This window comes from Scomber scombrus, chromosome 16 (assembly GCF_963691925.1).
Source record: "Scomber scombrus chromosome 16, fScoSco1.1, whole genome shotgun sequence".
Taxonomy (NCBI): domain Eukaryota; kingdom Metazoa; phylum Chordata; class Actinopteri; order Scombriformes; family Scombridae; genus Scomber; species Scomber scombrus.
In genome coordinates, this window is record NC_084985.1 from 20,782,610 (window position 1) to 20,795,125 (window position 12,516).

General features: G+C 39.6%; 1 protein-coding gene across 1 annotated transcript; it reads right to left on the minus strand.

The window, feature by feature from the left end:
* Positions 1-4,832: 4,832 nt before the first annotated feature.
* On the minus strand, positions 4,833-9,002 carry LOC133996156 (tissue alpha-L-fucosidase-like). Its single transcript, XM_062435722.1, has 8 exons — positions 8,524-9,002; positions 8,300-8,434; positions 6,740-6,877; positions 6,490-6,595; positions 6,208-6,408; positions 5,781-5,971; positions 5,396-5,495; positions 4,833-5,270 (listed from the first exon to the last, which is right to left on the minus strand). The coding sequence occupies exons 1-8, from the start codon at positions 8,871-8,873 to the stop codon at positions 5,136-5,138; spliced, it is 1,356 nt and encodes a 451-aa protein (XP_062291706.1). The 5' UTR covers positions 8,874-9,002; the 3' UTR covers positions 4,833-5,135.
* Between the last annotated feature and the right edge of the window lie 3,514 nt (positions 9,003-12,516).

Here is a 12,516-nt window from a genome sequence, read left to right on the forward strand (position 1 = left end):
GTTGTCCATATACCCTGAATGAAAGGGGAAATCACTCGTTTGAGCACAGATTCTCTTGTAGCCATTTTCCAAGATTGGAGAGCACCAGAGTCACAAGCAGGAGGTGGTGGATGAGGCAAGCGCTCAATTGTAGCCAATGTGTGTGTGCTGTATATTGTGCATCTGCAACAAACTGGAGCAGGAGGGATGTAGCAGATTTGAGTTTTAGTTATACAAACATTTATAAGAGGCAGAGCTGCTCTGGAGGAAAAAGTTAAGTCACTGGTTCAGTGAAACCTCAGTGGGAGAAGCCAAGGAACCAGTTTTTTTCTGGTAGAGTAACTTGTATAAAGTTATAATCCTTAAGATTTCAGTCCTGGTTGATCTGGCGGCACCTGTGTTTACTTTGGGTCAGAAATGCAGTTTAACTCGGCAACAACCATTGCCTGAGCAGCTACTTTGTCTGAAATACGACAGAGGAGCAATCTGTGTAATTACAGTGTAGGCAAAAAAACGTATGCTGCTTTGATAAAGAGGTCACTCAAACATAAGAGCAATCATGATCTGATTTTGTGCCACACACATCACAAGTACTTTTCCACAACTGTCATCTGGAGCTCTTGATCTAACGGCTCACTGTGGCTACTGTACTTCAATTACTCTGTGTGATATTTTAATATGATTTGCTGTAAGAAAGAAAAAAGGCCCAAAATAGCAGTTGTCTTAACTTGTAGACCTACTTTTCGCTTAGTGCTAACCACTGTGACAAATATATTGCATGTCTTGTGTCTGCTTCATAATAAAAGCTGCCCCATATTGTGGCAGTTGAATGCTTTCAGCATGAACATGCAGTAGTGGGAAATGTTGAGTTTGCGTAGGCAGTAACTTAAAGGACCAGTGTGTAAGATTAAGTGCCATCTAGTGGTGAGGTTGCAGATTGCAACCAAGTGAATACCCCTCCCCCTCCCCTTCCAAGTGTGTAGGAGAACATGCATAGGCCGTGAAACTTGGATTGTCCGTTCAGGCCTATTGTAGAAACATGGAGGTGCCACATGTTGGCCTCCATGGAAGAGGACCCTCTAATATGCTAAATAGGCTCATTCTAAGTTAATGAAAAGACAACGATTCTTATCTTCAGGTAATTCAACGCTAATTAAAACATACTTATGAATTACTGAATTATATTCCATTTTTGCTGAAAGACTCCCTCTAAATTCTACACACTGGCCCTTTAACACAGCTCAGCTACAAAATGTAGGGGTTGACAATAAGCAGTGAGGCTAATATCAATAGGTAAAATATCACCTGGTTACATGCATCCACCATTTGCTGTGAATCTCTCCTACTTAGGTAGGCAATTTGGATCCAGCATGGTAGTGGCAGACTCCATCCCTAACAATGAAAACTGATATAGAGAGGTTATTACAGAATATAAATATATTGGATGGCTATTGCTGGAAAAATGCAGGCCATAAATAGTATCAGAAACAGGATTTGAATTTAAGAAAACTTTAAGGATTATAACTTTAAATGATTTACACTTTAAGACAAATTTTAAAATGTATTGTTCTCTCAAGAGGTTTTACTTACATTTACCTCCAGAACAGCTGAGACTCGAAAATAAATTTAACTGAAACTCCAATGTGCCTTTAGCACTGAGGTGTAATTGTGTCCATATGTGTGTGTGTGTGTGTATTTACACTGTAATGTTGCTTTACAGTTCATACACAGGTAACCATGTGGTTCAGAAACAACTGAGCAATTACTGTGTAATTAACAAAAAAAAAAAAAAAAACCTCACGTTTACAAAATTGTAAATACCTGTTGCCAATGGACATTGCTCTTCTCAATATTACATATATTGTTATTACAGTATGATTACTATGATTATTGTCATTAAAATGATTCATATTTGCCATCACTCTCATTAAATGGTGTTGTCAGTTACAGCTATGGGTAAACATTGTTCTGTATTCAAGGGCGAGTCTTGTGTACGATAACAAAAAATAGCTTAATCTATGATGACAAGTCTTAAATCGCTGCTACTATGGAGATGGATTAGAAGAGAAGCAAACTGACATTAACTCTGGGAAGACATTTAACTCTGGGATCAATGATGGTCATTCTTATGAGGAGTGTGAGATCGCCAAAAGAGGAAAGTAGTTAAGTGTTGAATAGATGGACTTAACAGAAGATCCAAACACAAGACTTTCTTTCTCCATGTGCTTTTATTCCACTCGGAACTTTTAGTTCTGCCAGAGGAGGAAAACAACATGAACATCAAACTGATACAGACTCTTCACTCTCTGTATTCTACTCTATAATGTAGCAAAAGCAAAATAGCCCCTTGTTCTCTAATCTCTTCACATCTCTTTCATCTTTCTTGTATTTCTCACTGAACACAATGATTTTTAACCAGACGGGTTTGATACAGCGAGCTTTTCTGTCTTTAAGCTCAGCTTTATTCTTGAGTTCTCTTGTTTTATACATGTTTGATTCAGTGCCAAGACAACATATTGTACATACAAACATTCAGTGCTTTCTTTTTTTTTTTTTTCTTCTATGAAAAGAATTGACTGGAGCATATAGCAATAGTGATGCCATAAGATATGAACGTTTCATAATGGCACAAGTACCTAGATACACAAAATGCATGAGAACACCAAGGTGACCAGGAGATGCAGTCTAAAAATGTGTTGGACGGTGCTGGAGGGTGTTGCACAGTAAAGCATAAATCATGATTCAGTTTGTTGTGTTGTGGGTCTCATTTTGTACATACAAAATTTATTTATTGACCTTGTATGTTTTATGGATCTAGATGTGTCAAAGGAGCACGTCTGATAGCGCTGAAGCCCAGAGAGATGGCACACTGTGACGTGGTCTACCCCCAACACAGAATGTAACACTGTCAACGTTGTCAAAACATTTTCTAATGGCTAATATTATTACTATTAATATGATTATTATAAAGCTATTTTAGCGAGTTAAATCATGGTGCTGTGTCTCCTTTGTCTTTCTTTGTGTTGATTTTTGACTCCTTTGAATAGCCTGAACACTGAAAAACATTTTATCTCATGTTGAATTTTCAATTGAAGAGTCATGCTAGCAGCAATTTCAGGCTGTGCTTAGGCATAATATTGCTTTGAGCTAAATACGAATGCTAGCATGACAACATACAGGATATAACATTGCTGACATGTTTATGTTTATGTTTAGCAGGTATAATTTTACCATGTTCACTATTTTCAGTTACTGTTTCAGCATTCTAACATTTGCTTATTGCTAATCGGAATATAATTAGTTTTCCAAGTATTTGGACATAAACTGAAGTACAAAAATGAAAGTGGAATGTGAAAATGTTGACACTGAAACTCAAAAATGTCACCCTTACAGTAAGCACTAGTTCTAAGAAAGCGGTGGATGGACCAGCTGACATTGCTAACCCTCACATCAAAATCTGCCAGCAAGGTGAAATTATTTGTTTCCATGAGAGAGAGAAAAGGTTTTAAGGACCAGTGTTTAGGATTTAGAGGCATCTAGTGGTGAGGTTGTAGATTGCAACCCCCTGAATACCCCTCCATTCCCCTTCCAAGCATGTAGAAGAACCTGTGTTGGCCCTAAAACTCATGAACAAGACGAAAGGCCCTCTCTAGAGCCAATGTTTGGTCTGTCTGTTCTGGGCTACTGTAGATGGTGGTGCAACATGATGCTCCTAGGAAGTAGCCCCACTCCCTATGTTGATATAAAGGGCTCAGTCTAAGATATCGAAAAGATAACAGTTCTTATTTTCAGGTGATTATAAACTAATCAAAACATACTTATGGATTTTTATATTACATTTCTGCCAAGTCCATTCCACTACATCTTAACTTTAACTTTCCATTTTCTGCCTTATTTTAAAATACTGAATATATCTAGAATGGTATTATCTCATGCCTTTGATCAATACTCATTTAAGAGTGAATGCCAGACTAGGTGGCCTTCAAATTGACATTTTTTGCAGTGCAGGCATACCAATCTGGGCAGCATTTATCACAAATGGAAAACAGAGGTCATAGAATTTCCATTTCCAATTATGTCCTGTTTGCTTTCTCTGCCTGGATGAGCTTGCAATGCAAATACTGAGCAGACCATATACACCTATTAAGGAAAGGTGACCAAGAGGACAAATAACAATTTAGAGTCGGCATTCTGAGTCAAATGCAGAGTCCCCTTGGGTATCCTTCCATTTAGGCCCTAACCTAGATTGACATATTGAGGGGATATTTTTGTCTGTTCATGCCGTAGTCACGGCAAAGAACCACACTCACACATTTAGACTACTGCCACTGAATATAAAGTGTCAGCTGAGATTTAGCATGTTATGGTGTGCAAAAGTTGCCTCAAGGTGAGAGAATAAGTAGGTTGCAATCAAAAGTCAGCAGTTAGTAAAATATAAAGGTGTGGAAGTGGATGAGTAATAACCTACCAAGGCACTTTCTGAAAACAGAAGAGCTAACAAGTGTTACACAGAAACACCAAATAGGACCAAATGGTCATCCAGAAGTACCTATCTTGTTTCCAGTCGTGGCTGTACAGTGTAGTGTGGGAAAAGACACTCTCAGACTGATGAGACCTGAAGGATTCTTACAGTACCATCAGTCACAGAGGAGACAACTTGTCTGTTGACCTTGCTTTGAGTGATTGATAGATGAATCAAGGAAAGTGGACCTTGAACTAAAGTGTTTTAAAGTTTGCTTTGTTGTTCAGTACGATTCCAAGATGTAAAAACTGCTGACCTTGGTTGCTTACCCCCCAGTTTTTCCTCACTAACATTAACCTTTGAAATCACTGACATAACAAATATTTACCAGACATATCAAATCATCTTTTATTCAACCATTTTAAAAAGAAACTGCACAGCAGATTCCACTTTTCATTTAGAATCATTAACTCATTAAAAAAAAAAGAGCAAAAATAAGAGGAACTGAGACATTAAGTCTTCAGAGCACAATAATCATTGAAGAGGAGTGTTCTATTCTTTCATTTTGGTCAAAATACTGACCATTACACAAGCGTTGTCCCTTTGGTCATAGTGCACAAGCTTACAAACATAATAAAAACCTGAGTATGTCAAATTCTGAACATTCAACCATAAAGCTTCAGGCATATAAGGCTCACTGGACACCATCCAGTTTGAGTGTCCAGGCCTGACCGGGGGTGTAGGGCAGTTCAGGCAAAAGGACAGAAAGGCCACCATTTGGGTAGATTGGGGACCATGGTAAGGGATTAGAATTTCCCAACAAGGTCACCTGGACAAGAGACAAAGACCAGTGACACAGTGACACAATTCATGTTGTGGACTCGATATCATTCTTATCAAGGTTTTTATAATGTGTGAAGGCAATATTATCTAACATTATCTCAGTCTCTTTACCTTGGTGAGTGATGTTGTTTTGGGCTCCAACAGTTGCAATGTGGGCTTGGGGGGTTTGGTGGTCACAGTGGCATAAACAGAGGTCCCTTTAGATGTATACCTAGAAAAAGCCGAAACGATAATAATAATAATCTGCATTTCCATATTGAACCAATCAAACATGACCACAGTGGATATTTAGCTTTATTCTGCACTGTATCCCTAAAAATCTTAAACTGAGATCTACAGTTTTCAGTCAACTTATGTCCACTATACACTATGTAAATGTCACATCACGAGTTGCAATTTACAGTTTCAGCAAAAGATTTTTGACAAGTTTACACTCACTTATAAAAGTCCAAAACTACAAGATCACAGTCATGATTCATCTCTCCCTGCATCTTACCAGATTGGCATAGTGGTGTTCTCTGCCTGGACCCTCCAGGGTTTCGAAGCGTAGATGGCTTCCCCGTTGATCTCTAGCCAGGCACCAACTCCCCGGAGCCTCTCCTCAAACACTGCTGGGATCATCCCATCAGGAGTGGGACCCACATTCAGAAGGTAGTTACCTCCCAGTGCTACAGTGTGAACCAGATCCTGGAACAGGGGCGTAAATGAGCAGCAGGAGAGAAAGCAGTCACCTTCACAAGATACGTTACTGACTTTATTTTTGGTCAGTGTTTGCCAAAGTAAGAGGACACAATCAAGGCCAGAACATCAAAATGTGCATCTATTCACCTCATAAAATCTGTGTACAAGCGCAGAAATGGCCCCTATATGCATGAGAGTCAGTAACAGCCACAGATTTTTTGACCAATTTTATAATTACTCACCTCTATAATAGTGGGTAAGGTCATTAGTTCACTCATCTTCATGTTCCGACGATAGCCCCAAGACAACTTGTCTACAGATGTGCATTTCTCCCACTTGTGCTGGGGCAGCTGGCCTGGAGTATACTTGTCTTGACAGTTATAGTACCCGCCGTGTTTACAAGCACAGCCGGCTCCCCATCTGTCATTGGTCACAACTGTATCCTAAGACAAAGAATGTCTAATAAGTACATGTAACCTTGCAGAAACAATTAATAGCTGAATAGTTGTCATAAAGACACTTGCTTTAACAGGGCTTTCATTGTAGAGCCAGGCCAGGAACTGAGTGGAGTTCCAGTAGGTGTCAGGTGCTTCCCAGTCCCCATCAGACCAGATTACTTCAGGTCTGTACCTGCAAGACAAAAGAAAGCATGTTACGTTAATCTTTCCTTTTATACAGGCTTATTCAACCGAATGTGACTAAATTATATTTAGTATGTGCAATGAAGGAACAAGAACTGCAATTAACTGATGTAAAAATGTAGGCAATACACACCTTACAACCATGTTATAAAGCTCTGGCAGTAGTTTATGCAGCACAAACTCCTGTGTTTTGAAACTATTCTTCTTATCGTTTAGGTAGAGTGGGTGGAACCACTCATACAGCGAGTTGTAGAGTCCATAGTGCAATGACCTAAACAAGAAAATTGTAAAACTGTCAAATCTGCAAGATCAGGTGTAAGATTATTAAGCAAAATTCAAGCATTAAAACAAAGGAAAGTGAGCATCTGTGACGGTATCTTGAGTGAAATAAACAAATCCAGAAATTCAGCCACACAACACTGACTTTTAATTTTAACTACTCGTAATGTTACTGATAAGATCTCTGGAGTTGATGGATGTATTTTCTGCAAGAAGTAGGTTATTATGATAAAGAGTGAAATAGCGGGATATGAGGAATAGCTGACTTGATTATCAGGCTGTGTTACAATGTCGCTGACTAGCTGCTGTAGTAGCAGAATCAGTGATGAATAAACAGTGGTTAAAGTGAGGCGGTTAGTATTTATAGTTAAAATGTGATAGACAAAAAATCATTTAAAACATCATCACAGGACAAAACTAACATCATATTTAAATTTCAGGCATTGGGTGCTTGTTAGCTGTGATATGTCATTTAATTACTGAAAGAAAATACCTCCCATAGTGAATTAAGCCATCAGGTCATTTTTAAAGAAAAAGTAACCAATCAATCCAAGCATTTATGCCCTTTACATTATAAGGATACATATTTGTATAACCCTATCCTTACCCCTTTCAAAGAGTGGATGAGTAATTATTGAATATGGGTCACAATGACATGGATTATTTATAAGGTAAATTAGCTGTATTTATTTTTTTCCAGACACAATCAGGGTAGTAAACTATGGATCCAATGTCCGCATTTACACACCTCTTCTCACATGATGTCTCGCCAGCCAATCCATTATATAATAACAATGTGGCTAGATTTGTAGGTGAAGTCAAGCTTAATAAATACATGTTGTCTGAAAATGACACATTTACGCCTATTGTTCTCTTGGTCAGGACCCTTTTCAGCCTCTGGTACGAACATTTCCCATCCGGGAACACTGAGAAGCAGCAGAGACACGCTGCAAACTCTCAGGGGTTAGCTCTACTAACATAGTGAAAGATGTAGCCATAAGTTAGGAGTCAAATGATGATTAATATAAGTAGATGTTTTGGAAATTATTTAAAGATGTCTATCAACAAACCGGCTGAGCTACAGAAACTGAGGTGAGTTTACATTAGAGATTTGGTTCAAACAGAGCAGCACTCTCCAGGTTTCTATTATTGCATTTTAGTCTGAGATTGACATCAATTAAATAAAATGTAAACTATCTCTAATATCAGAGAACAATTCTCGCCTGTTATATAAGCAAATACAGAATTCACATATTCAATAGAGTAAACTTGTGCAGGGTCAGGCGCTTAATGTGCATGTGTGCATCAAAGTTAAAACCTAATCTACGCCACTCATATATGGCTTTGATTGTACTTGTGTGTTTGTGCATTGATTGTTATCAGGAGCTTCATAACAAAACATTTGATGGCCCACCGCTTGCGCACAGCCTCTCCCAGGTCTCCCACTAGGTCCCTGTGAGGACCATTATCCACAGAATTCCAGTTCCAGGAGTTTGGAGACCCCCAGTTAGTAAATCCTTCGTGGTGTTTGGCAGTCAGGACGACATATCTGTAATTGAGAGAGTGGATAAAATCAGAGGCGCCTCACACAATACAGAAAGTGAACGTGTTAACATTATTTTGATAGAATGTACTCACTTTGCACCAGAAGCCTTGAATATGTCCGCCCACTCTTCCGGGTTGAAGAACTGGGCATGAAACTGGGGTGCAAATTCCGGGTAACTGAACCCAGGCGGGTAATTCTTTGACATGTAGTTCACACACTTCTGGTCAGGAGGTTGTTGGCCCTGCCAGTGCCACCAGAACCACTCACTGTCAAACCCGGGGACAGAAAACACACCCCAGTGGATGAAGATGCCCACCTTCGCCCCGTCGTACCATGAAGGCAGCGGTCTGGCATCCAGACTGCTCCAGTCCGCAGTGTAGCGAGCCGTCACAGGAGGAGATAGGAAAGCACCGACAAAAAGCACAAATGTTACAGCCAGCATGACTTTAAGCTGCGAGCACACTTTGGCGTCGAAATGTCAACACCAACGCGATAAAGTCCACCTTGCCTCAACTTTTCCAGGAGGTTTCACTTCTTGTTATCATGGATGTATACTGGATGTTTCTCGTCATGTGACCATAATCATATGAATACTGTCACGTGGTTTTTTTGTGTGTTTGGGTTTTTTTGTTAATAAAACTTTATTAAACAAATCGCGGTTGCAAGCTTCTATAATACATTCATGCTGCAAACTAGTCACTCATGTGCATGAATGAAGGCAGGACAATGACTTTATGATAAAACCTGAACTGAAAAAAGAAAGACTGGCATTGAAACATTTGTATTGGAAAAAAGTTGTACTGGCAATGAAAATAAAACAGTATTTAAAAAAAAAAAAAAAAAAAAAACAAGCTTTAATAAAATACTGGTCTTATTTTATTGATGTTTTAATGTTTAATTTTCCAATTGTTATTTTTCCAGTTCCGGTTTGGTTTTCAATTCCAAATTTTATTTTCAATATGCAAAACGTTAAAGTCACTGTCCTGTAATCAGAGTCATCACACCCAATAAATAATTTGGGGACAGGTGGGTGGGGGACTACTTCGCCCTGTGTTAATACTCATATCACTGCTCAATTTTTATCTGAAGTTTGTTCGTGCATAAAGACATAGGGTTAATTAATTATGAGCCTATGCATTGGAGTGTGCAGTGTGGCATCACTAATAATACATTTATTTATTTATAAATAAATACATCTGAAATTGTAAGGAGCGCCTAGTCATACAAAATGTCACCTTTTTGGACCCCCATTATGCACCATAATACATAATGTGCACCCTTGCAAATAATCACTGCACAGCATGATCTACACAGAGATGCTGACAACTACCAAATGGAAAGTTTTTTCGTCTCACCTCCCCTATATTTATTTAAATGAGAAACGTTTCAATAGTCTGTCACTTTGACTTGACAAGTGAAGGTTCTAAGGGGTAAGAGTGGTTTCTCTTTTGACATTTTGAACCAGACATTTACAGTGAAACGTGCTGGAGAGGTTTAATCAGCTTACTGAATATTCTTCTGATGTAGATCATTAGAACATGGCAGGATTTACATTCAGTATACACCACCCACAGTGTTCTGGATAAACATTGAGCATTTTATAAGGAGAAACACTAAAAAAATGATCCAACAACAAAAACATTTTTCATTTTGCAAGCAACAAAACGGACAAAGATTGTACTTTCTTTGCAGAATTGATTACTTCAAATAAAAAATAATGTATTCAGTTCAAAACAAAGTGGACAACTGTTCCAAAAACCTATTTATTGTATCACAAATGTAGTGAAAACCTAAACGCACCAGGTTAAGAAACTTTAACAGGAGTTTATAGGGCTCTTGGTATATCCGTGCAGTACCCAGAGTTTTACTGTATCCATTGGTCCTGGCCCTTCTCGTTGCTGCACTGCGAGTCTGTGGAGGATTGAATCTGCTCGGGGAAGGATGGGTCCCCGGCTGAAGCCTCCAGCCCGGCCCGCAGGAGCGAATCCCTCCGCTGAGCTCTGCGGCTGTAGCCCAACCTCTTCAGGGTCCGCAGGGTGGTTGCGTGTGAGATGGGCTTCTCTCCGCTGCAGTTGTACAGAGCCTGGATCTGCGTGCTCGTTGCCTGGCTGTTAGCCTCCACCACTCTCTCCATCCTCTTCTCACCATTCTCGTCGACCAGGCGTTTTCTCCCACAGGACCCCCGGTGACTAGATGTCTTTTGCTTCTCAAGCCATTCCCTGTAAACTCGAGATACTGCAGTCTTTGAAAATCCCAACAAGTTGACTGTTTCAGAGATGCTGCAGCCGGCGCGCCTTGCACCCACTATCATGCCCCGCTCGAACTCACTTAGATCCGGCGACTTCCCCATGTGTCACCGCTGAGTCCAACAGACGGATGGGCAGTGCCGCAGATCCCTGTTTTCTGCTAATAAACAAAGCTTAAGCTTAAGTCATAAATAATATTCTTCTTCTATTGTATTCCCCCATTAGATCGACGTAGGCTTGTCGCCCTCTTCAGTTGGCTTCGTGATTTCTTAAAATGTTTTGCTCACCTGTGTTATTGCTATAAATGGCACGGTAACAGACAGAAAACAGCTGTGCACTCCCTGCAATCAGCACTCACAAACACACCTAATGAGGGTAAAGCAGTAGTAGAGATCCACCATCATATGGCAAAGATTTAGTGCCAACTATAACACGTTTTTTTAAAGTGCCTCTTTTTAATAAGATGGATAACATTTTTAAAAAATCTATTGTATTTTCCCTCTTTTAAGTGCCCTTTTACACAAGAAATAATGGGCAAATTGCTAATTTAGTAACTGTCTGGGACCTGGTTAAAAATGACTGAAGGCTTGGGACACTGTAGGCCTATATGGCTGAGATGAAGAGGAAAGTGTACATAACCATCAAAATGCAATTGTTCATACACGTAATTTATTTTTTTTATAAAACCTTATAAAACTTGTGCTAACAAAAATGAAAACTAATGAGGCATCTAATATTACACACCTAAGAGATGAGGCAATGTGGTCAGCCATGAAATGTTGATCTTTCTGTGAGCTCTGATAGCAAAGCAAATCATTATTGACAACACGTATGCTACATTAAGTACATATTTTGTCCCAGATCAATCGTGCCCCTTGACCTGAAACTACCGTGCCTATTTTGTTATGACTGTCCAGTGTTGGGTTACTACCTTCAGTTTTTGTCCAGGCATTTCCAGGTGATACTGGCATAGTAGGCATGATGACTATCAGCCCAGTTGTTTGTGCTGGACTGGAATTAAAGGCTTACTCTTGAATGTCCTGGGTAGTATGAGCTGTATGAACTTCATACATTGGAGCAATCATACCACCTGCCATTGACCCGATGTTCAGCAGGTAGCTTCCAGTCATTACCACCACCTACACCATGTCCTGAGGAAAGGAAATCAGATGAATGTGAGCTCACAAAGTCTTAAATCACAAAATGGCTTTACACGACTTGCTGTAACCTCCCACCTTTATGGTGGCAGGTCCATGACTGTGAAAGGTTGACTAGCTCTGGAAGAGTCTCATGGACAACAAAATTTGGAGTCTCGAATCCAAAGGTTTAATCCAACAAGAAATGAGGGTGCTGCAATTCATATAGTAAGTGGGCGAGACGCAGTGCAAAGACCTGTTAGATGAGAATGTTTCACTCTTCTTTTTATGTTACCCATCGTGATTATAAACTGATGAAAACCTTCACTGTTTCAGTTTTAAAGCATTCATGCTGACTTACAGTCCATTGTGGGTTTGCAGCAGATCCTGAACCCCTGAGATATTTTGCTATCGGGTTCAATCATCATTCACATCACAACTCATAACTTACTTAACTTTGTGTTCTTAGCACTTTCCTTGTTCTTACTAAATTTAACAAATCCACAGAGAATATTAAAATGGGATGAAAACTGGTGAACTGTAAGAAAACGCACGATCACCTTTTCCTGACAGCTGGAGCCAGTTCTCCCACCAAGTCGTGGTGAGGACCAACGTCCATTGAGTTCCACCTCCATGAGTCTGCCAGTTTGCGAAACCTTCACTGTGTTTGAATATGATTACCACATACCTGTAAAGTCAAGCA